At 45.7% G+C, this 24,336-nt stretch overlaps 2 protein-coding genes across 3 annotated transcripts in view; one reads left to right on the top strand and one right to left on the bottom strand.

The window, feature by feature from the left end:
* tjap1 (tight junction associated protein 1 (peripheral)) overlaps positions 1 to 12,250 on the top strand; it is a 50,529-nt gene extending 38,279 nt beyond the window's left edge. For both annotated transcript variants that reach the window (XM_035531407.1, XM_035531408.1), the window contains exons 6-9: positions 1,008 to 1,074; positions 5,402 to 5,509; positions 6,385 to 6,468; positions 9,173 to 12,250. In XM_035531407.1, the coding sequence (XP_035387300.1) occupies positions 1,008 to 1,074; positions 5,402 to 5,509; positions 6,385 to 6,468; positions 9,173 to 10,609 (1,696 nt within the window). In that variant the 3' untranslated portion in view covers positions 10,610 to 12,250. The remainder of the gene's footprint in view (positions 1 to 1,007; positions 1,075 to 5,401; positions 5,510 to 6,384; positions 6,469 to 9,172) is intronic.
* Positions 12,251 to 16,578: 4,328 nt separating this feature from the next.
* On the bottom strand, positions 16,579 to 23,529 carry lrrc73 (leucine rich repeat containing 73). The gene is made up of 6 exons (XM_027002563.2): positions 22,420 to 23,529; positions 21,634 to 21,794; positions 21,221 to 21,343; positions 20,462 to 20,562; positions 17,478 to 17,667; positions 16,579 to 17,043 (listed from the first exon to the last, which is right to left on the bottom strand). Exons 1-6 carry the CDS (start codon positions 22,689 to 22,691, stop codon positions 16,979 to 16,981), a joined length of 912 nt encoding a protein of 303 aa, XP_026858364.1. The 5' UTR covers positions 22,692 to 23,529; the 3' UTR covers positions 16,579 to 16,978.
* Positions 23,530 to 24,336: the final 807 nt, after the last annotated feature.

The following is a 24,336-nucleotide window of genomic DNA, read 5'->3' as shown; positions in this document are numbered from 1 at the left end:
CTTGCTATATTGAGTTCTTCTGCCAACTCCTGTCTGTCTGTCTCGCGTTATCGGTGCCTGACCCTTCGTCCCGCGACCTCCGAGTATGCGCTAAAGCTCTGTGACCTGTAGTGGCTTGCATTCTGACAGCTTTTACAGCATCAGAAATTTTAAAATAAATTATGTAATTCAGTTATTGAAGCCAGTTCATATCATTGATCTCAATTCTGTACTGCCAGGTAAAGCACTTAAAACGGAAAGAAGCAGAAGCAGCCGCTCGCCGGGATCTCTGTTGCCCTATGCTTAGTGTTGTCCCCCTGTTATCTGTTGGAACTCGACAGGCTCGCGCTGTGTGCGCGCCTGCTGCTTTAGACTAGAACGATTGCCGGGGAATGAAATTTACGGCATATTTTTGTGACCATGGCTCCTGGGAGTCTGAGAGAGGCCGAGATGGGGGTGGGTTATAACGGATTATGTCCCAATGATGCACGGAACATCATCTGCTCCCCCTCTTCCCTGTTATCCTGCCTTTTTTCATTAAGTGCGTGCGTGCGTGCGTGCGTGTGTGTGTGTGTCATATCCAGTTGAAAATCATCTGGTGGTTACAGTAAATCTTGGCGGTAAATCTTTTAGTTGGCGCATGCTTGATCTGCCCATACCCAGCCTCCATAGCGGTAGGTGCCTTGTACATCACTACTGCTGCGTTAAGGTAACAGAACTGTTGAATGCACTGCCAGACTGTATTACTGCCCTTTCTGTGTCAGCTCCTAATGCAAGATAAGGTGCACAAAAGATTTCAATAGCATTATAATGTGAAATGACCTTAAACCAGGTTGTTAAAGGATGCTTTTCTCTACATTTCTGCTGTATTATATAGCAGTGTTCTCTTAGTGGGCATACCTTTATAGGAATTTATTGAGCTCAGCGTTGCTCCCATGGTGTTTACTGTGTGTGTGTGTGTGTGTGTGTGTGTGTGTGTTCGTGTGTTCGTTCGTTCGTTCGTGTTCCTGTTCCTCTTCCTCCCACAGGCTGCAGAACAGCTACACAGCCTCACAGAGAGCCAATCAAGACCTGGAAGAGAAGCTGCATGCCCTGGTAACCTTTCACCTCTTTAACTTCGTCGACTCTTTCTATTCATCTTCAGGATTGATGTCTTTCATTACCATTGTGTTGGTTGCCCTAACAAAATGGTACCCAAATGACCTCATAATGGTGAGGGATAGCCTCTGTCCTACTCGGTGGCAAAAAGATTAAATTAGGGTCTAAGAATGACAGTGTTTGTTTCCCGTTATGCCCTCAGATGGCTGGCTGGTAGGAGACTCTAAACTCCACACAATACGAGCCTGTCAGCCCTGCGCGTGCCGGCTCTGACCTCGCAGGTGGAGGCGACGGTGCCTGTCTCGTGCCAGAGGCTGCAGAGCTGCCTGATGCAGCGCCGTGGCCCAGGTCCCCGTTCGCCAGAGATTTGCACCTGTCGCAGTGTAGCGAGAGAGGCGGGGGTGCTGCACACGCACATGCACGAGCCTCGTGCAGTCGAGATGACCCCGACAGCACAGCCTGCCCCAGTGCTGGTCACGTTGCACAGAGCCGTGTCCTCTTTAAGCTGTGATTAAGCTCACATCACAGTCCTGCAGGGACATGAGTCTACTCCTCCCCTCATCCTTCCTTCAGGGGCTCTGCCGCTAGAAATTCTATTCGTCAGGGTTGTTATTTGTTAGCGTTCTTTTTGTGTACATGCGTCTAAAGGCTTTCTGGGAGAATCAAAAGTGGACAGAAAATGTTCATTCCCTCAAATGTAGCCTGTTGTGTTTGGAGGGAGTCCGACCTTGGAAGTAAACAGAATTCTGGATCTTTATTTTTGATACTGTTCCTCTACTGCTTTGTAGAGGTCTACAGCGCTTGCAACAAGTGTGTGTGCGCGTACACCTGTGCATATTTGCATCCTGGCCCTGACCTACGTCCCTGCTTTGAAATCGTGACGCATTTAATTTGACATAAGCAAATGTACTGTTTCCTGATCTGGAAAACAACAGACTTTGTGCCTCCTCACCAAATGCTTAGGCATGCACGTCATGTTCCGCCAATCCTGACTGTGACCTGCTTGGCCACAACTTTGACGGGTCGGTGAGGTTGCTGTAATTGGACGGAATACCATCACTACAAGATTCACGTTCATCATCAAAGCTTTGAGGGCTGCGATTTTCACAGGGGCTAAAAAAAAAGACCCTCACAAAATGGAAGAAATCAGTTAGCCTGGTTGAATGACGGAGTGCATATAAATGCCCTGATGGCCTCCAACGCCTGCTTCTAAAACCCTGTCAGCTTGCCTTAGTAGGTGATTGATTACCTCTTTTACTGGACTGGTTTTGCATTCCATTAGTAGTAGCGTTGGAGGGAGGGGACTCAACACTGGCTGTGTCGGTTGCGCTGGGGTTCACGTTGTGATGCCACAGACAGCACAAGGCTGCTGAAATCTTGAACAGCCATCTGAATATTTATACCAACTGCCCTCGGTTATCAGAATTCAACATTAAGAGCTCTTGAGCTTTCATGACTATGCAAAAGAGCAGGAGGTAATACTGTGCCCATAATTGTACACACGTTCTCCTTCCTGGGTCATTGAAATGCTAATGTAATCGAACAGGTTTGGAGGGTCTCTCAAATCATAGGACTTCACATGCCCGAGTCGCCTTTCGCGAGTAATCGAGTTGAAGGCGTTTTTAAATATCAGTGCAGGCATCGTCTCGGGTTCATTACAGGCACAGATTAGAGCTGGTGCTGGCCAGTGGACCACAGGCGTTGTGTTACTGCCTCATTGCAGTGTTTACTTTATAGAAGGCTTTGCCTGCTCTGTTTGGAAACCGTGCCTTTAATTCACTAAGGAGAACAACAACTTTGGGGTCCGTTACTAAGTTCATTGTTGATCTGTATTATGTGAAAACATGCTGCTCTTAGACTGCTTTTGAACCTTCAACGTGACCTACAAAAGCTATGATGGGGAGTTTGTTGTGCTTCTCAAAAATCTTTCATATTGTTTATCATGTCATAAAGGATTCTTTTACATAGATGTTTTTCTTCAGTTATATTCAGATTTTTATATTCTGTTTTTTGCCCACCTTTAAAAGGTGTGTGCGCGTGTGTGCATAAATCCACCCCCAAAGCTGATGTCTCTGTTTTAGCTCAGTTCAGGTGGTGCATTAGTTCTGCATGGTTAAAGCTTCTGTCCATGACCCCCCTGCTGAAAGCTTTTCCAGCTTTGCCTGTGGTGTTGTACCATTCCGATTACAGGGCTCTACTGGTACCGTAGTGTTGGAGACGCAGGGATTACCCCAGCCCACAGCTGCCTGCACCCTGCGTTCTCACAAAGACAGTGTTTTTTCAGTACTGACTTTGAAAGATTTTGGGCTAAATTATGGGGAAAACAAAGGCTGATGATGATGATGATGATGATGATGATGCATTGTATTTATATAGCTCTTTTCAAGGACCCAAAGACGCTTAAAATAGTCGGTACAAAAAAACAAAAACTCATGTGCTCACAAACACACACACACACACACCCTCCTCGTTGTCATTACTCACACATGTGGGTCTATCTAGTTGCGTGTCCCTACTTCACGTCTTTGTTCTTCCCAGTGCTGCAGTGTAGATGTCTCTCCCCACCCTCCCCCACCACTGACGAATGTGCTGGCGCCATGGCGACACAGCCATGCAGAGTAGCATGTTCCGTCCGTCCCGACGAGCACATTTATGACCACCTGGAGCAGATGCTGTGGCGTTCAACACAATAAATAACAAAAATGCTGTTACCAACACTTCTCCCTGTAACGAAACCTTATAAGAAAACCTGACAGAAAAAGCAACACATTCAAGCTGTTTCAGAATAAACTTTTTATACGTGCATTTAGAGGTCATACGATGATGGACAATATATATTTCAACCACTGAACTTCATAGTCGGATAATGAAAATGTAAGCGACTCGGAATGTCGAGAGGAGTGCTTTCACGCTGTCAATCAGCAGCGAAGTCCTTCTGTCGTCCTCCGTCTCCGTCCCCTCTCGGCCAGCGCCTGGCGGTTTAAGGCGTGCTGGGCGTCTGCAGTCTGCCGTAATGGCGCCTTCTCTCCGAAGTAACTTCAGGTGGAATTTGTCTCGAGCGGCAATGGAGCAGGTTCCTGAATGCACACTGGCTGTAAGTCCTGGTCTTAAATCATGAGGCTAAATTTCCATCCAAAGTCTCTCTGGGTCTACGATTACACTTGACCCGCCCCTTGGTACCCAAGACATAATGTCTTTTTAATTGGATTTTCTTTTATTTTTAGAGTATAATATGCCGCTATTGGATCTCAAAGCCGCTGCAGTTAGTGCTTGGCCAGTGCAGTCCTGCTTAGCTCTTCACTTCTGTGATGGCGCACTCAATTCAATTAAATCCAGTGGCTCTCGGCTTCCTCACTGAGAGCATGCGCCAGGCCCGTAATGAAGACACTGGCTTTGTATACAGCCTTAATAGTGTTAATGTGCGTGCATGCGTGCGTGCGGCACATTAGCCTTTTCCCAGTGGTCTGTGCCTTTAGCTCCCGCACACACATTCAGGGAAAGCAGCTGGATCTGCATAGTGCTGCTAATTGATATGGAAGATTTCCAGCCCAGAGGTCTGGGGAATATTTATACTGTCGAAACAGTGGATTGAATGTATTCATCCCCTGCAGTACGTGAACTCCCCTCATGTTTTTGTGGTCTGTGGAACATTCCCCCATCTCAACACCACTCACCCTCATTGCTTTAATTGCACCTGTTGTACTGTTTCCTCCCCGAGCCTCAACTGACCTTTCTAACCACAACCAATCTGCTTCCAACATCACACTTAATTACACATTCAAGTTTTTCATCCTGACCTTTTAACCGTTTTTGTGTGACTAGGCAAATACTGAACTGCTATCACGTCCTGAGACTATTACCTTCTGAGCCCCATCTGCCTGCATAGTGTTGTAAACATTTATTTGTCCATTTAAGGTTGATTCCTGAGCTGAGGAAGGCTGAGGGAGCCTGGCCCACGCAGTGATTCAGGAGAACAGTTCTGACCCCTCCAGGCTCCCTTATCTCAGCTACTGTGAAATCGATCCGTTTATGTCAAGTCTGGCCCTCGCTCCTGATCCGGGTTTGACCTCGGCCATATTCTTAAGCTCACTGGATGTTGAGGATGTTTTTTTGTTTCGTCTCCCCCTCTTGCTTTTGTGCTGACACTGTTAGCAGAGAGGGGGAGATGAGCGACCTCGATGCTTTATTGCGAATCGATGAGGAAATGACTGGCCACTCTTACTTAAAGCGGCGAGGACGAGGCAGCAGCGCGGGGCCATGCCGCTCGCCCTGGCGAGCTGCCAAGAGAACTAATGGCACTGTCTGCTCCCCCTGCCTTTTGCAGCTTTGCAAAGTGGAGAGAGACAAGAAGACCATGGATCAGGAGATAGTGGAGCTCACCAACAGGCTCGTGGATGCCAAGAACACGATCGACAAGCTGGAAGAACTAAATGTAGGTTCTGTGTGTGGGGGGGCGGGGGGGGAGTTGAGTGTGCACGCGTGCGCACACGTGTGTCTGACAGTCCACCAGGGTTGTCAGTGCTGAAGTATAACTTGAAATGGTAACCACTGGAGCTGAAAATTGAAAGTCGCGTTAAGAGGTTCAGTGCTATGCCTTCACAGAACCGTGTTGTCAGATGTGCTTGTGTGTGCGGTCCAGGAGCTGATTTCTGCCTGATACGGGTCTATAGGGGAGGCAGCGATTCCCCGTTAGATGTCTGCTTCTCTCATTAAATTTACTTAGAAACTGTCAAGCTTTTAAACTGTGACTATATTACTACACCGTGACTTCCCTGTGATGCACTAGGGACTCTCAGCAATGTCTCTGCCAAAGTATTGTCCCCTGATTGGGCTTAATAAAAAAAGACTCATTTTTACCTTTAATATGACAAAGCGAGCCACTTAAAAAAAAAAAAAAAAGTCTGTTCAGGCTGAGTCATTAAAAATGGTGCTTATTGCACCTGCTTGCTGAGTGTCATTGTGCAACAGGCCTGTGGGGAGCTAATTACAGCGTTTGAGGAACCAAACTCCTTAGCACTTAACCGATCCGTTCGGTTGGATCAGATGCTCATCAGTCATGGCTGTTCAGAATGGCCTCTGTCGACGCCTCCACCTCCAGATTCCTCTCAGACAGGAACTACAGCAGTCTATGGCTTCAGTTTGCCTCTGCGATGCTTGCTTTTTTGTTGTTGTTCCTTTGTTATGGTATTTGAAGTGCACAGTCTGTTGTTTAAAGGAAAAGGTAAATTATAGTTGGTCTTTTAAAAAACAAAAGATTAGGCTTCCTCTCTCTCCTCTGTAATTGTGTGTGTGTGTGTTCTCTTTCAGGAACGTTACCGGCAGGACTGCAATTTGGCAGTGCAGCTGCTGAAGTGCAACAAGTCCCATTTCAGGAATCACAAGTTTGCGGACGTAAGTGTTGGCTCGGACCGCCCTGCTAAGTGCCCGCGGCCCTTTACAGCTTGTCGGAGAGAAAGGGATGAGCAGAATGAGGGGTGCTTTATGCTACTCCGACGTGGGCCGCGTGGTGCTAGCGTAGAGTAGAGCACACTCAGTCTTGCCGCCAGAGATGAACTGCCGTATTGACAAGGTGCCAGACGCACAAGAGTGCTCGTCCTTGTGCTGAGGGGCAGGGCGCGGCGGGCGTGTCTGAGTGTCAGAGGGCCGTGCGTCGCCGTGACGGTACGCAGCGGGAACCCAGGAGAATCACCACAGAAGTGCGGTGACCCCTGAGCCCTTTCTGCGCATCCTTATCCCTGGCACCCCAAAAAGCTTCCTGTTGCTCATCCAGCAGCAAGGAAGAGGTGGCTGGTCCAACCACAGTCCATCAACTTACCCTGCGCTTGTCATAGAAACGAACATTTATAGAAGACACATCCTGTCCACATTCTCACAGCACTGCATTCATATTTCAGTTGTTCTTGAGCTCAGACGGGTCTTCTTTGCTGCCCATTGATCTGACGAGTCTGTTCGTGTCATCCGTTCTGATGTGCGAGTTAGGGAATTGAGCAACACGACTAACCCCAGGCGCTCTGCTCTCCGGGGGTCTCTTAGAGCCGGCAGTCCCTCCACCAGGAAGCTGGGCCCTGGGAGGTCGGCCTATTTTTAGAAGATCTTTTATTCACCACTGAATTAGCTCCTCACGCTGTCCCAATTTGGTAGTCTGGCAGCAGCCCGTTCTGAGGTTAACTGGCTCCAGGTAGCAGTTCCTCCGCCAGGCTGGCACCTTCAGAATGAAGGATCGCATGCATTCCCCCCCCCTTTCAGATTTATCTTAATCATGTATTTTAATCTGGGAAGTGGTGACAGTGGTATGAAATGAATCTAATCCATTACTTTCCTGGAGACATTTAATTAGCCACAGAAATATTGTCCCAACCCAAGCTTTGGGTGTGCGAGAAGCAGCACAGTGAGGAACTGAAGCATATTCATCCTTGCACAGATCTTGTAGAGCAAGGAAATGTTAAGAACCATCATATTCCAGTCAAACGCTGGTGAAATACCAGTTATTGTGTTGCATCTCTTGGGAGAAGAGCGCTATTGTAATGATGTGCTGTTTAGCCATCACCTCGAACCAGGTGTAGCGGGGCCGCAGTGCCGTCTCCGTGCCGTAAGCGTCTGCCGTTAGGGAACACCCTCCCATCCCTCGCCACCCGTTTTGGAAGGCCACATGGAGAGAGAGAAAAAAACGCGACGCCGGCTAAGGCAGACAAAAGCCAGCCAAATCGAAATGCCGATATCCATGGTTACCAGGCCTCTGGGGACGGCTGTGCATGTGTTGGGCTCAGACAGGCATGCGGGAGGGAGCCAGAGATCAGACCTGCTCCGTCCCCACGAGGAAGCAGGAGGGGCGATGGGAGCGCGCGCAGACCTCCGATCCCACGCTGGTGGACTCGCCTGCATCACCATGCACAGGCGCACCAAACGCGTGTGACGAGGAACCTGACTCAAGTCACGAGTCACTGCCGTTTGCCTGCCTCCGCGAGCCTTTGATCTGCGCCGCCCGGGAGATCCCGCGCGGCGGTTCTCTGAACTTGACGGCGCCCGTGCGATGAATCGTCATTTTTCGCAGGGAGGCAGAACGGTAGGGGGAACGCGAGCGCGTGGGAGCAGCGAGGCCGAGACCCGTCACCCATGTCTTTGCTGTCGCACGCGACACGCGCCTGACCATGAGAGACGGGGTGGAGCCAGCAGCCCTCACGCTGGCCCTAGAGGATCGTTAGGATATCGGCTGATCTGGCCTGGGCAGGCTGGGATTTTTTTCCCTGGTCATTTTCCATGAATCAATACGTCTGCCTAGATTCATTCAGTCAAGGCAACGGCAGGAAATAAAATCCCGAGATGTCTGTGTTGCTTTTACTCTCTCTCATGCTCACTCAGTCCTGCGCTCGTGCTCGCTTTCTCTTGAACACCCCCCCCCCCCACCTTTTCATTAGCCCTCCTTCCATCCTGTGTCGGAGGCAGTGGGTGCTTTTGAATAAAAAGAGCCTGTCTCCTGCTTTTCCTGATGGAAGTTAAGATAGCCTTCACAGCTCAGCACAGGAGATGAGTCACATTCACCAGCCCGTTCACATCTCAGGAAGCAGGAACAGAGAGCCGCCTAACCACACGGCTCCTTGAGCGCTGGCTTGTAATTGAACACGTCTGAGAGGCTGTCCTGCGTAGGATCAGAATTCTCATGCACCTCATCATTTCTCATCTCGCTGTACATTTGAAAAGAAGACATCTTGGTTATTTACACATTTATGGTTTATGTTTATGTGAGTTCTTGGAATGAGCTAGATGCAGCTGGTCCTTTTAAGCACTGGGTATGGTTCATTCCTGTTTTATTTGACAACTTTGAGCAACTCGTCCAAGACCAACCACTTAAAGTGGATAAGAGGGCTGTTTAAAAGCGCAGGAAGTGTCACGATGTTTGACTTCACTGCTAGTGGCTGGTCATGCTCCTTAACATAAAGAATGGTAGCATTCTCACATGGATAAGGTTTGGATTAGGTTTTACCGGTCTTTAGCTGAATTAAGATTAATCAAAGTTCTAAGGTTGGCTTCGTACTTTCTACGAGCTTTGGCTTGTGATTGTTTGGTCATTTCCTTATTTCGTGTCTTCGTGCTCCAGTTGCCGTATGAACTGCAGGAGATGGTGAATAAGCACATGAATAGGAGCCTGCCCGACAATACCCAGAGTGCTCCGGGAGCCCAAGGGCAGGACGCAGACACGCTGAGCCTGACGCCCGCTGATGTGGTGCCCACGTCCGTCATCGCCCGTGTGCTCGAGAAGCCGGAGCCTCTGGTGCTCAACTCGGCTCAGTCCAGCAGCAGCGCTGGGCGGCCGGTGGCCGAGGACGTGTTCGTCCACGTGGACATGACCGGCCCGCAGAACGAGAACGGCGGCCCCGGGCATGCCCGGCGGAGCGGTGGCGGCGGCGCAGCCGACCCGCAGCACCTCAACGGCGCCTGTCGCTCGCAGGCCAGTGCGGACGGGCCGTCGGGCGGCGGCGACGACGCGGCGGCGACGGCACCCTCCTTCGAGAAGCTGAACCCCTACCCTGCTCCACCCCCACCACACCCTCTCTACCCTGGCCGCAAGGTGATCGAGTTCTCCTCCGACGACAAGGTGAAGATCCCCAAGAACAGCCCGCTGCCGAACTGCACCTACGCCACTCGTCAGGCCATCTCCCTCAGCCTGGTGCAGAGCGAGGAGGAGGCCGGGGGGGGCGGTGGCGAGCGCCAGCGCACCGTCCCCAGCAGCCCCGCCACGTCCGACGGGGGCTGGTGCTCCAGGACCTCCTCCTCCTCGGGCGGGGGCCACGCGCCTCCTCTGCGCCCGCCGCGGCAGCCGGACGCCCCCGACCCCCTGTCCAGCCAGTCCAGCCCGTTCAGCAGCCCGCCACAGCCGCCCAGCACCTTCACCAGCTCAGGCAGCTCCGAGGAGGACCTGCTCAACAACTGGCAGCGCATGTTCGTCGAGAAGACCGCGCCATCCTCGACGGGAGTCCTGCTTAACCGCACCTCCTTCAGCAGCGAGACGGCCAAGGAGCTGCAGAGGAGCCAGCGCGGGGGCAGGCAGGTCAGGGGCGCCTACTCGGACGGCGAGGAGGGCTCGTCCGCCCCGAGCTGGACGGCCAGCAGGGAGTCCAGCCTGGACACGGACACGAGCAGCGTGGCGGACCTGCGCACCAAGCGCGGCCACTACGGCACCGACTTCTCCCAGGAGGAGGGTGAGCACTTGCTGATGGCGCTGGACAACGAGGACAGCAGCAGCAGCGGCGCCGTCGGCCCGGGCGGCCGGGCCCCTGCCGAGCAGCGCGAGTCCGCCGAAGACGCCGCATCCGCGGGCAGCTCGGCCGAGGAGCGGGATGTCCTGCCGCAGGACTTCCCAGTCATCAGCTCCAGGGTCGTGGAGGACTACACGGACAAACCCCCTCCTCATCGGCACCACCCCCAGGGAGGCTCCACCCGGCCACAGAAGAGCCCCAAACGGATGGGGGTCCACCACCTGCACCGAAAGGATAGCCTTACCAGAGCACAGGAGCATGGGAACCTGCTGGACTGAGGTCACGGGCTGACCCCCTATCCTGTCATCTACAGTGATCTTCTCATCACTGGCCGTCACGAGTCTTAGCAGCCCATGTGGGGAAGCAGCGGTCGAGTCGGAATTGCGCTAAGCTGTACCCAGGCTGCCCTCCGTTTTGTTTTGGCTTTTGTTTTGTTTGTGTGGGATTGTTTTTGTTTTGTTTTTTTGTTTGTTTGTTTGTTTTCTTTGTTTTTGGCACTGACTCATTACTGTAACTCTTCAGTCACTTGTTAGAGGTGAGAAGTTTACTTCAGTATGGTATTTACGGAAAAATGCAAGTTGCCATTTTAAGAAGTTGATCCGAAACGTCCCCACATCAGCGGAACAGTGCTTCAAGTGTCTTATAAGAACGTCGGTGTGTGAGAAAACAGTCCATTTCAACACGCTGAAAGGTATCCAGAATGCCCAGCTGTGTTGTAAATGAGAAGACCACCACAGGATATAGCCATATATAGACACCTCCACTTATGGCCCGTGTAGTGTAATAGGGGCATCCAGACGGAACACTATCACTTGTTGCTGTTGTGCTGGGAACTGAAACTGGAGTGGCACACAAAATGGAAGCAAGGACTTCCTCTTCTGCCCTGGGGATTACCAGTGTGAGCCTTCTGTCTCCAGGAAGGGCATTCCAGCAGTGTGGCATGCAAAAGATAGTGCAGATGTCACATAATCTTAGGGATTGTGTTGTCGACTTACAGTGCCTAACCCTTTTTCTGACTAAGGGGTTTCTCTGTTCACCCTTTAAGTCAGCTTTTAGCTCATACGGAACTGAAAAGAACCTTCTCTACCACGTACTCTCTCTTCTCACATCTCTCTGCGTTGATCTACCACTGTAATTCTTGACCCAACTAAAAGAGAACTTTTTTTTTTTTTTTTAAGAGAGTGATTTTGATTATGAATTTTATTTAGTCAAGTATTCTGATTCAGTTTTTGTTTTCATGTACCTTGATGCTTTTTCGTTTGACTACTGATATTTAAACCAGAGATTTGTTTTAAAGCAAATATTTCGTGCTCTGTGTGTTTATTTGCTTAGATTTTTACTGTTTGTGTCAAATTATTAGTGTGAAAACAGTAAAACAATTTTCCTGTGAATTCCCACATCACAGTGAGCACTTAAATCAGAGGTGTAAGAACACTGTAGCTAAACAAAAGAATACACACACACACACTTCTTAATTTAGATTAGAAGTTTCTGAAATTATTGTAGGTAGACAAAATGACCTTAAGACGAACAGCAATTTACTGTAATAAGTTACCTTCTTAAAACTCTGGTTTTATCCGGCCTCTGCGGTTTCTGTGCTGTGTTCAAAACTCAGTATTGGACAGAATCATTTCAGTAATGGCCATTCACTTCAGTAAGAACTTGCCCTTTGTTGTGTCCAGCTACATGGGCAGTAATCTGTTCTCTTGTCAGCTGCTGTCAGCATTGTCACTGGAGGCCATATACTCTAATAGCATTTACATGGAACTATGCACACAGTAAATTTAGACAACTGAATTAAACTGTAGGTAATTGCCAGTTGTTACCAACCTCACTGTTTTGTAAGAGGACACTCAGTAAGGCACCCCCTTTACTCTTCTGGGCCATAAAATAATAAAGATTTGCGCTCACCAATCAGCTGTCTGTTATGTCTTTGGGGTTAATACTTTGGATAAACTGGATATAAGCCCTGATTTTATTGAAAGCCATTATTTGCTCATAGTAAATGTAGTTCTTTATGTAGCATCAGTGTTTACTTCTATATGGGGAATGTGATCATAATGCATCATGTTGTTGTGTTCTCTTTATCTGTGTGTGTGCGTGTGTGCAAGTGCTGACAGATCATTTGTTGACAGATCATTTGATGTCTGAGTTTTCTTTATAATACGTTTATCCTTGTTATTAAAGATGGGTGGGTTTGGCAAATGTTCTTTTGGACAGTGATCTGAGTTGGTCACTTCTTTCGAGCCCTGTTCCGGTTAAGGTTTGTTGAGGAACGGTTTTAAAAGATGCTTCTGTTTGTCTTGAAATATGAGAATCAGATGTGAGGACTGACCACTTTGTACATCTTTTGCCGTCTTGTTCTCCATAGACACTCCAAACAACACCGTGCATGTTGACTTTATGTCCGTGGTGTTTTCATTTAGGTTTTCAGGTGCATGTTTGTTCTATTTCATACGTCAAATCACTGGATGAGACTAGACCATGAACCCTGCTCCCCTGTCCTATGGTTCATTTTTCAGTCAGTGTTCAATGTCTAGAAACGTGTGCTTATTCACTCCAGTATCTAACTTCAGGTTAAGTGCCCTGTTGTCGTGTACCAATGATTCATAGCCTTGACAGTGTAAGACATAGAAACATGTCTCTAGTCAAAGGGCTGCATGAGCTCGACTAGTCCATGATAGAGTTGCTTCATGAATTCTCACCTCCTCTGCCTTTTAATAATTCAGTTCAATTTTCCTCTGTAGAGATGTACAGATTGTGTGAGGCAAAAGGCTCCCAGAGACACTTATCCTTTCTCTCCCTCGCTTACGTTTTTCGCTCTCTGTTCCTAGTGTATCAATCACCGCCCCCCCCCGTGTGTAACTGTAACAGTCCATAATGAGAACTGTATGAAGCTCCCCCTGTCCTGAATAATTGATGCTTTATCATGTTTAAAAATAGCTGGGTGATGCTTAAAGGACACGTAGATGGAGCAGTCTGTCAGAGTCTCGCACGTGGAAATGGACCTTATTAAATATTTCATGACCTCATCAGATGGGCTATAGACAGGAGTTCATGCAAACACGAAAGAGGAGGTGTGCGGGGGAGGGGCAACGCCTCCCCTCTTCATGTGAACAGGCTTTTACGTCTGCCGTGCTGCAAGCTTAATGATTCCTCATCATGATTGCAGTTGAGTTCCTCAGTGACTGACTGTTCTCTTTGATCCAAGGCGACCTCCTTGGGTGCTTTGTGCAAGGCGAACAAATGTTGACAAAATATGAGAGAAGGACAAAAAATGTCAGAAATGTGTTTTTTAAAGCGTGCCAGTGAGGGAACAGCACATTTAAGCTTATTCTTCTTTTAACCTTCAGCACACTAGTCCGTGTCAATGCATTTCACTTTTATCTTATCTTGGGTATGCGTGTGCATCTGTGTCCATGTCTTCATCGGCCATTATAAATCAAATTGCACTGGTTTAAAATATCAATTATTGGAGACGTGCACTTACTTTTGACCTGTCAGCAGAGAAAGGTTCAAAAGAATACAGGAATGGACATTGCGGGTTTGGTCTTGTTTCATTGCATTATTACATTGGCTTAACTTCTGTCTGTTGTCCCAAATGTGGGCTGTTTTAATTTTGAAAAGTTCTAGTGTGAGGCTGGTATGTAAATGTAAAAACAGTTGAAATGCAAAAGGGTGTGTCCCCTCCCATTTACACAGGTGTGCAGAATAACACCTGTTGTATGTAATCATTTCCTTCAGTGTTGGTGGTCATTGGCATTTTCAATTCTTGTCCTTTGTGTTTTAAAACTTTGTAGTCGGTATTGCTTAGTCCTCATAGCACTTACAGAAGGGCCCTTTCATTTCATTGTGCATTTAATGGTGCAAATTTAGGAATGTAACAAAACGGAGCCTGTCAAATAAATGACTCCAGCACATTTCAGTACATCTAGTATTTGGCTGCATGTGTCACTGTAACACACGGCTGTCAACATCCCATATTTTTTGTCGTACACAAACCATAACTACCTGTCTCTCAGTGGTCTACTGTAGCGATATGGTGCTTTTTCCTTTAAGGTAATTGGAAGTCCGTTTTTTCAGCAGTGTTCTGCACGCCGTGCGTTCTGCCATGGCTTCGCAGAGTTTTATTTAAATCACACTTGAGCGGACAAAGCTTTCTTGGTCATGTAGCGACACCATGTGTGATGACCTGGTTTTTGTTTTTGTTTGTTTTTTTGCTCTTGTAAAGAACCTTAAAAAGAAAATCTACAGAAAGACTGTTAACTAATTATTTTCTCAATTTGTAAACTGATGTATATTTTAAAACAAATAAAACTATTTTAAACTTAATTTTCGACTCTACGCTGTGTTGACACTAATTTCCACTGATAGTCCATATTTTATTTATGGTGCATCTGCGGTGCTTTCACACTAGCCACACCAACAGGCGCACTGGCGCCCCCAGGCGGTGACATTGCTTAAAGCCGCTTTTCAAACCACTAGTTCATACCTCATCACTGCTGGAAATGTAGTTAATTTATTACCATGTTAATACAAATACAATAGTGGAGAAAATATTCAGTGCTGTCGTTAAGTACACCCGTTCAAAACGTGTGTGTGTGTGTGTGTGTGGGGGGGGGTGTTTGAAGTTGAATGCTTGAACTTTTTTAGCAACCATTTCTCCTATGATGATAAACAGTGGAGGTGATTAAAATTCCTTGCAGTGCTTCAGATTCATTTGCAGCCCAGATTAGATTTCTGCGAGTGGAACACCCTTGCTGCCCCGTGAAGTGAAATGGGCCCCTAATTAAGTTTACTTCCCATTTCAGTTGGATACACTAGACCTAAAAACTAATTTTTTTTATTTTGCATGTAGCATTCACTGGAAGCCACAATATCTTACTGAAAAGTGTATTACATTTCAAAAACTTTCCTTCCAGTAGTTTGTGTTCATGTCTCATGGGGCTAGCAACTAGTTAAAACAGCTCGGTTACAAATTGGATTCCTGGCTTATAAAATCGTGGTTTTCAAATTAAAATGTATGTTCAAACTTGGGAATGGAACTCCTTTTAATTGGATACATTTGTTATTCACAAATGTAAAACTTTTTTTGTTGTTGTTTAATTTGATTGTACCCTTGTTGATGGAAAACAAGTCTGCTTTGATATTTTTTTTTTTTTATACATCTCATTTCCAAGTTGTATTTTATTTTGGAAAATGTGTAAAAGAAATCTGTGTACATACTAGAGTTACACTGTTACCTTGCAAAGCAAACTCGTGTTACTTTTTTTTTTTTTTTTTTAATACTTCTAATTAAGTCAGCTGCTCCACCCATGACACTGGATTAATTCGGCACCGGCTGTGTGCGTTCACACTCAGGTTTGGAACTGTGGAATAAAGGAGTCTAATTGGTACTTTTTCATTCCGAGTCCTTTTGGCACACATGCCTCCCATTGCAGTTAGATTACGGTGGAAGAATCGCCTTCCATTTGTCTCGGTCCCTTAGCAACTCAGGAGATTGATCAGAACACTTCCATTAATTATAGAAGACTCTTTCTTCTAGTGTTATTTAGCCTCGCTGGCATCTGCTTGTCGAAAAGGCTAGTCTAGCAGCAGGGTTGGTGTTTTGCCTGCAGGGGTGTCTGTTCCCATCTCTGATCCTCTCCCCCGTGCTTAATCAAACTCAGACGATCGCTGGTGTACTGTAACGAGCAAATGGATGGAAGCGTTAGTGGGAAGACACACTGCAGCCTCACTTTATGGTTTCAAGTACAACGCAACAATGCGGTTCGTTCTTGCCATGGATATGAGCCTTACCAGAGTTCGTGAGGTCGACCATACGCTGGTTTTTCTGTCCCTTGAAGTCAAGAAAGCACTCCCCGTGACTTTGTGCTTTATTTTTTATCTATCTGCTGCAGCGTTTACTAATGGTGTAGATGGCACACCGCTGTGGTAAACAGACCAGGCAGACTAAGAATGCATAAAGTACCAGGGACTTGAAAAAAGGGCTTTAATCTGATTACAGTTGTCCTGAATGGTATAAACAACATAATTGGCTTTGCACAGGCGCTGTAGAACTTTTTTTGGTTTTAAGAATCAGGACGTGTTTGGTGGGGACACATTGATTGGCCGTGTATCAGTACTTCCCATGCACAGCTGTTTCAGACAAATGGCGAGAGCTGCCTTTAAGAAAACCCGACCTCACCAAGAATGTTTTAATGAGCTGAGCATTTGTCAGTGCAATAATGACAAAAGTCTACAGTGCTTCCTCTCAAATGGATATTTACTAGTGCATCTTCAGGTACATAAAATGTTCACTAGACACCTTTTGGTACACAACAAAACACTTAGAAACATGTAAATAGATTTATTTAGACATCAGGCCATCACAACAACCCTACTTAGCTGAACTAATCAAGAGTATATTGTGGTTGCTTAAACAGTTGTTTTATAAATAGACTGTACATCTGGAAAATAAATAATTCACTGCTGAATATAAGTCACTTGGTGGTTGAGGGTTTTTTTTTTGTGTGTTTGTGTGTGTGCCAGCTTTGAACAGTCTACCGCTAAGTGCTACAGGTCATGCAGTATGAATGGTTGCCCGCTAGCAGGTGGTCTGGCAGCAGTGGGTGTGCAGTGCAAACCTAAAAAGGCAGCTCCAGTTATCACATCTCTGTCTCTGCCAAAAAGCTCTCACCCAGTCCTGATGACATCAAGACCATCTGGGAGTCTGGAAGGGTCAGAGACATTGGGTAAAGGTTCTGAAACCTGCTATTCTAAAGAAGTCAGCAAAGGGCTTCCCCTGTTCTCCTGTACTGCTTATGCTCCTATTGGTCATGTCTTTACGTTTACTTTACATGTTTTTTGTTTGTTTTTTTTCCTTTTATCTTGTACACTTAAATACTTTATCCATATATTGGCCTCTGTACTGCAGCAACACTCTAATGTGAAAGCATAAACTTTGTCCTCATATTGCACAAGAAAAGCTACATATAACCCTGTATTACTCTAAATACCAGCACTCCTGTTCTTCGGAGTCAACCAGTGGCCCCTGGAAAGTCTCCGAAGTGCAGAAAGAGAGGGAGGGGGAGTTCGAGAGCGTAACTCGCAGTCAGGGGTGGGGGCGGGGTTTAGGGCGAGGCAGGACAGCGGATCAGCCCTTACTGCTGTGGGGAAGCCAGGTGGGCTTCTCACGGTAGCCGCCGGCGTGGGCCTCAGCCTCTCTCTCCTCATCTTCTTCTCCCTCGGAGAGCAGGTCGGAGATCTGCTGCTGGAGCTCAGGGCTGATGGCGTTCTCAGCCAGCACCAGCACGCGCAGACACGTAGGGTAGTTCTCCACCATGTCCAAGAAGACCTGAGGGAACAGGGGCGAAACACACATATACACACACACACACACACACACACACGCAGCGGTGTTAACAGGCGAAGAGGAGTGAAGAGGTAGGAAGGAGATTTGAGAATATGGTGATGAAATGAGAAAATAAGAGCTCAGGGTATGGCCCAATTTTCACATGGCACTGAGCTAACCTTACCTCAGTCTGGCCCATTTGATTTTGAAGAAAGCAAGAAATATTGCATTTGGATGAGAAAAGGGATCTAAATAATCAACTCCTCAGCAGTCTTCCAATATATGAAAGCACAGCTGGAGTAGATAACCAATACTTTTGGTTGATTTAAGATCTGGTTTAAATGACCATTCAGTTAAATATATCTTATTTAATATGTCCATCCTAACAGCTTGAAGGACTGCTGTTCCTTTCCCGTTGCTCTTTTGACCATCGCTCCTTTGTCTGCCTGTGTTGTTCATCGTTCAGAAAATGTTCACTGAATTCCTCAAAACTGTCCTCACAGTGGAGTCAAATGAAAGTGACAGAGCAGGATGCTGCAAGTTCAGAGAATGCTGTGTCCAGTGGGATATTTCCAGTACATTTGCATGTTTAAGATCTGTTGTCAAACACCGTCATCCCGAAAAAAAAAGGTACCCAACAAGTGCAAAGAATTGTTTGCAACTACCCAAATAAAAACTAGAACCTTAAAATGCTTATTCAAAGCACAAGTATCTAATTATATACTATTTTTCTGAAAACTCATAGCTTGCATAATATACATATAAATTGTGAGTTCTAGCTGCAGTTGTCATTAAAATAGCAGATGTACTATTGCTAGTAAGCCCACATAAATAAACACTGCCTTTATCTTAACTGGGAATGCAAATTTATTCTTATTAGGCACAGCTATTAACATATTAAAATGATAAAATCACCCCAATTTCTCTCTTTTAGAAAGTAATGGTCTAAAATTCTTCTAAAGCAACCATGGTGCCTTGCCAGAGAGCTGTCTGACCTATGAAAACAGGAGCCAAACCTACTTACAGTTCTCTGTTTCTCGCCCACTCAGCAAAGTGAGAAGAAGACAAAGAGACACAGAAAGAGAAATGAGGCAGTCACGGATGATGTGGTGCACTTTGATTATGTGAAGGGTCCCAGCTCTACAGCCATTTGCACACACATGAAAGGCTCACCAGAAAGCTGGGGTTCACCGTGTGACCGGAGATGGTGAGAGGCACACCCATGAGCAGCCCAATCGATGGCTTGGTTACGCATGCAACATGGCCCCCCCGTGGTTTGCCGTATACAACCCCTTCTCCCCCAAAGACCTGTTTTTGTATTACACCAGTGGGCAATTTCAGACCTGTAGAGCCACGGTATTTCACGTCAAGCCTTGACAACTTGCAACAGATGTATCAGATCTGTAGCCTCCAAGGGCTTGAACTAAACACCCTTTGTTCTAATTAATAACAGCAAATTATCTTTTAGATGTTGACATTGCAAGTCTGGTTATACTGGTTTTTAAATAACCTGTTGGTTTTAAAGCTAGCACACAGCATGCATGCATCACTGTTTTCTCAATTACATTACTGGTACAACACACAACTTTTATTAACAAGGATGCCCTCTTCTGAGCAGAATCATTACTAATTGATATAATTTATATATCATCTGCTACTTATTAAATCCTTTACAAATCGAAGAAGAGCTCAAAAATACGTTTCCCTACAGGTAACCGGCATTCTTTTGTCAGTACATTTAAATGTTCTGTGCACTTTTTCTACCACTGGAATCAAACAGTATTCAGAAATCCATGGTGGTCAAAAATATCGAATCATCCAAGTCAAGACACTTCAATTTTCTTCTACAATCAGATCTCAGAAACCAATGTTTCATGCCAAATACAGCAATCACAATGGGAAAGGCCCCCTACTTCACGTTCCCCATGTATCACAGCCTAAGTTCATTTAAATGTCTACATCATGTACATGTCACGCGCCAGATTACCAGTATTAACCATAAATAATGAACCTGCCATTAGGGCTCTGCCACTTACTCTCACATGCAGATTCTCATCCATATGTCTAATATAACAAGGGTTAGTCTCATGCATACTGTGTAAGATCTGAACTTGCATTGCTCAGTTTGTTTGCATGACCCAGTAAACAAGCAATGCCATTTCTGGGTTAAACAGAATCATTTTTCACCTGTAAACTATAAATAGTGTGTTCTGTCTATTTTAAAGAATGTGACTTTTCCCGTTTACATGTAAAAAAATCTGTTTAAAACTATGAAAGTACAGCTCAGTAAGCCCTGGCTTACCATTCATTCTTCTTTGTTTTTTGTTTTTGTGCCACATGTTGTTCCAGTTGCTTATGGTGCTCTTTTCTGCCCTTTTAAAAAATCAATTTATGTGTGTGTGTGTGTGTGTGTGTGTGTTCGTTTTCTACAAAGCATAGACATGGCCCACAGAGGATAGATTATACACAGCCCTAACTCTGTCACAGAAGTAATGGGCTACTTGTGTTTTAAAAAAAACAAACAAAAAAACCCCATAACCTAAACCTAATGTCCAACTAACCTTAATCTTATAGAACTTAATTTGTGGAATGGCAACACACAAGATATGTGAGAGTATACTCATTGTGTCTGTCGCATAAATGAAAATACGTGAAAGGACACTTTAATTCACTTTAAGCATCAGCATAAAGGTAAAAAAACCAGACTCAATTTATTTAGTAATTATTCAACATTATATATTTTAAGAATATCTGATTACTAACATGTTTGCATAGTATTCCTAAATGTGTTATTTACCTGTGCTGACTGATTGGTGAGCTCTGTTCCCTCCAAGTCCAGAACTTCGAGAGTCCGGCTAGATGCCACCGCGACGGCTAACATTCCAGCAATCTGGTCCCCTGGGAGCCGAGAGGAATGAAAGAGACTTGGAGAGAGGTCGTGCTAGGGTCTCCTCGAAGTCCTGGAACTGTCAGCAACCACTGCAGGCTTCCAGCAGTTTGGACACTTTGATGGTAATTTCATTCACTAGAGAGCAGTGATCAGCAATATGCATTTAGAAACTAAGGAAAGAAAGATGTAGCATCGAGCCTCTCTCACTGGGACCTCAGGGGGGATTCAGACCTACTTGCTTATCTCAGACAATATCGAGCTTAATGGAATGTGTGTTAAAAGGAGGCCGTACAATTATCTTTGTCCTACAAGCACTTTCTTCAGCAAATCAATAAAGGTAACTTTCACTAACGAAATATGATTATCTGACACCAGTGATTTCTGTTTCAGAGCTGTTTCCGTTGTTAAAGGTGCCAAAACTATTCATAAATACTTTCTGCACTAATGGATTACAGACATTCGGGGGTGTTTTTTTATATAAAGAAAGTCAGCATTGCTAATTTGACAGAGCAAGCTGTGACGCGTTAAGTACACTGTCATTAACCTGGTAAATAACAATGTAAATAAAGTGTTAAAATGAAACACCAGACATGAATAAACGCAACACGTCAGGTCTAATATGAACGCTTGATATGGCCTCACGTCATCCTGTTCAAAGACACTCACCTAAGGGATTGTAGTCTAGGTTGAGGACTCGGAGCTGGGAGCTGTGGGCTACAGCGATGGCCAGTCGAGCCCAGCCTTTTGTGGTGATTGCTGGGTTGGCACTCAGTGTCAGCTCCCTGAGCCCTACCAAACAATGTTACAAATCAACGCACTCAGGTGGGACAACCTCCTCTTGAGGCCTTTTTTCGCCCCCAAAAATTTATAAAAATACTGCTATTCTTCAACTGTAATATTTATAGTCAAGAATGTGAACTCAGCAGTGTGTTCTGGCAACGTTCACAATCCAGTTCTTAATGCTCAGTTGCTTTCTACGGCTGATATTGAATGCAGCTTAAGTATTTAAGGTATTCTTATCATGCCCCACTGCACTTTGCTAGGGTTGCCTGTATTAAAAGAATTTGTGACGTTTTTACCCGATTTGGCTCCATCTGGAGGCAGCATGCCACAAATCAGCCGAACTGCCTCATCTCCCAGCATACAATCTCCCAAATCCAGGGACACTAGAGATGGGTGAGTTGACAGCGCTGCATTCAGAGTGATCAACCCTGCATCTAAAAGAGGGGTTCCATGCAGACTGTGAAACAAATAGGAGAACAGATACAGTATATGTTTTAGTTATCCATACTGTAAGCTGATTACTCCAATAAAGACCTTGACCTCTGCCGGGCATTTAGAATTCAGGCGCCGAGGAAACCGCAAAGACAGCCTCATGCTTTGGCTTTACAACACTAAATAAAAGAAAATGGCTTTTTAAATTATCAATGGTTATTTTAATTTGTGCTTTGCTGAAGTTCAAGTGTAAATGCAAAAGGCCTCATATATTGACCCTGTCCAGTTTGAGATATATCCGACTTAAATATCGCTAGCAATGCTGTTATTATAAAACATCGTTATTAACGCATGTGAAGAAGCAGACACAGTGCTTGGTCAAGCCAAGAATATGGTCCTGGCACTTTTCTCAGCTACTTAGAGCTAAATCTGCGTTAATATGCGCGTATATACCAACCCAAACTATGTCACAGCAGCATACGTTAGGGGACTAACTTGGTGTGTAATTGTGGCAACTTACTACTGCCTGTTGTAAATTGTGAGAAAACGTACAGAAACGTCGTCCAACATTAACTTTTCCATTTCTATGGCACTGCGACCCTACCAGTGCTTTACAGGACACGAGTTAGAGGGAATGTCGCAACACTTACAAGAGCGTCTGGATAGATCTGTTGGCCTTGAGCGCATCGGCGAGCTGCTTGGTCCGGCCGATGCTGGAGACCACGCCAAGGTTTAAGTTGAGTTGGGCCAAGGAGTGCGACTCCGAGACGCCGCGGCACACTCGTCCGAAATCACGGTCAGACAGCTGACATCCCCGGACAGACAAGAGTCTCACGCTATTTTCCTTTAAACTGTCACAAATGTCTTTGATTTCTGCTCCAGACAGTGTCTCTCCAGTTATCTGAATAGAGCCCGGTAGCATTTCGGTAATGTTAGAAGTTACGCAAATATCTGACTAACTTGACAAGTCGACACCATCATCATCGTCAGTCCGGTTTACCGTCATAACCGAAGTAACATCGAAGTTCGATAAAGGGACAACGAAGCTAACTACATTACATTACATAACCCCACAACAACGCAGCTTTGCTGATGAAGAAGCAAGCAACAAAACTGTTTATCCAAACTGTAAAAAATACAGGTGGTGTTGTACAGTTAGCTAGTGCATTCTCAAAGTTGCGATGTTGAGATGGTCTCGTTGCACTGACATCATTGCTCGACCACCCCTCCCGCAGCTAAACACAGAGCACGGATACGCAATTTTCAATGCATGCGACGCACGGGTTGGTGGGCCAGTTGATTCGCTCTAAAATCCTTGGGCAGGTACAGCATTCCTAGTTCCGCTTGGAGTATTTCCGCTTCTGTGCAAAAACACAGATGGCTTTTTATCCCTTGACATGCTTTGGATTCGAGGCTTCGGCTTTGCAGCATTGAGGCTAAGATAAACCGTTTGTTTGCCTCCGTTGCAGGTGTCGGTTACTATGGATACCCCCGTCTCAATGTCACCGAGTGTTTCCAAGATAAATTAATAACGCTATCTAGGGAAAGCAGTTCTGGTATCCAGCATGAACTGCAATGCCTTGCGTTTTAGATAATCCGCTTGTGAACTGACTGTAAGTGATTTATGCTAAGGCATACTGTACTGCAGGTCTTCAGCGTGTTTCCTCAGGAGGGAAAGTGGGAGAACCAAGAGCTATCGATGTAACAAGTGTACAGCCACTACTGTTTCGCGTGTTATTGATCACGTGTGATTAGTTGGGTCTGGATCCGTAACCTACCCCATAATGTAAGTGAATCAGCCATATCTTCTAAGTGTCTTCAGTAGTCTATAAAATACTTTTGTTATATCAATTTCTATTTTATCAAATTTAGTATATAAAGAATGATACATTCGGCACCTCCATGTAAGATAAGCGGTTTAATAATATTTCTAACTGACTCGCATACCTTTAGTTAACCTCTATATCAATACTAATGCAGTCTGTCTCAGGAATGTGATATGAGATATTACCAGCTGTGTCCAGTGTCAGGTTGCAAGCCCATATCTTTATGACTCCCCTGAGGCGCCCCGTGAAACGGGAGCCTTGATTCTTGTACGGCACACAAGCGTATCCCTCAAAGGAGGGATAAAATAAAAGCTTTATCTCTTAGCCTCAATAACTGCTCGAGTGTCACTAGTGCAGGACAGACCATAATGGCTGCAGTCAAGAACCAATAAAAACACGGAATACATTTCAAAACTCGAGATTTACTGATTACTGTATACGCTACATTATGTGTCTGTTAAATGATCCATAAAACATTACATTACAAATTTAATCGTTTTGTATCAGCAGTGAGTTAAAAGTTAGTTGTGATTAGACGATAGCAGACAAGAAAGCCCAGCAGCTTAACTGCGTGTAACACGACATTCATTTTATTTAACGTTGAATCGAAGGGAAGTTATATTACTACTGGTATGTGAAGACATGGGCATAACTTTGCTTTGTAAAGTGCTGGGGACAAGAACACAGAGCTGGTGTTGCATTTAATTGAGCTGCCCCTCAAATTCGCTTTCCCTTTAGGCA

Source organism: Electrophorus electricus, chromosome 11 (assembly GCF_013358815.1).
Source record: "Electrophorus electricus isolate fEleEle1 chromosome 11, fEleEle1.pri, whole genome shotgun sequence".
In the NCBI taxonomy this organism is placed as follows: domain Eukaryota; kingdom Metazoa; phylum Chordata; class Actinopteri; order Gymnotiformes; family Gymnotidae; genus Electrophorus; species Electrophorus electricus.
Note: the sequence above shows the minus strand (reverse complement) of the source record. Positions and strands in the feature narration are given on the sequence as shown.

What these genes read in the sequence shown, in the direction of transcription:
- lrrc73 (XM_027002563.2), bottom strand. Translation starts at nt 22,691, where the DNA reads ATGCTACCGGGCTCTATTCAGATAACTGGAGAGACACTGTCTGGAGCA. An exon ending in AGATCTATCCAGACGCTCTT is followed by an intron (nt 21,795 to 22,419) that starts GTAAGTGTTGCG and finishes TTTGTTTCACAG; the next exon opens with TCTGCATGGAACCCCTCTTT. An exon ending in TCCAGATGGAGCCAAATCGG is followed by an intron (nt 21,344 to 21,633) that starts GTAAAAACGTCA and finishes ATTGTTTGGTAG; the next exon opens with GGCTCAGGGAGCTGACACTG.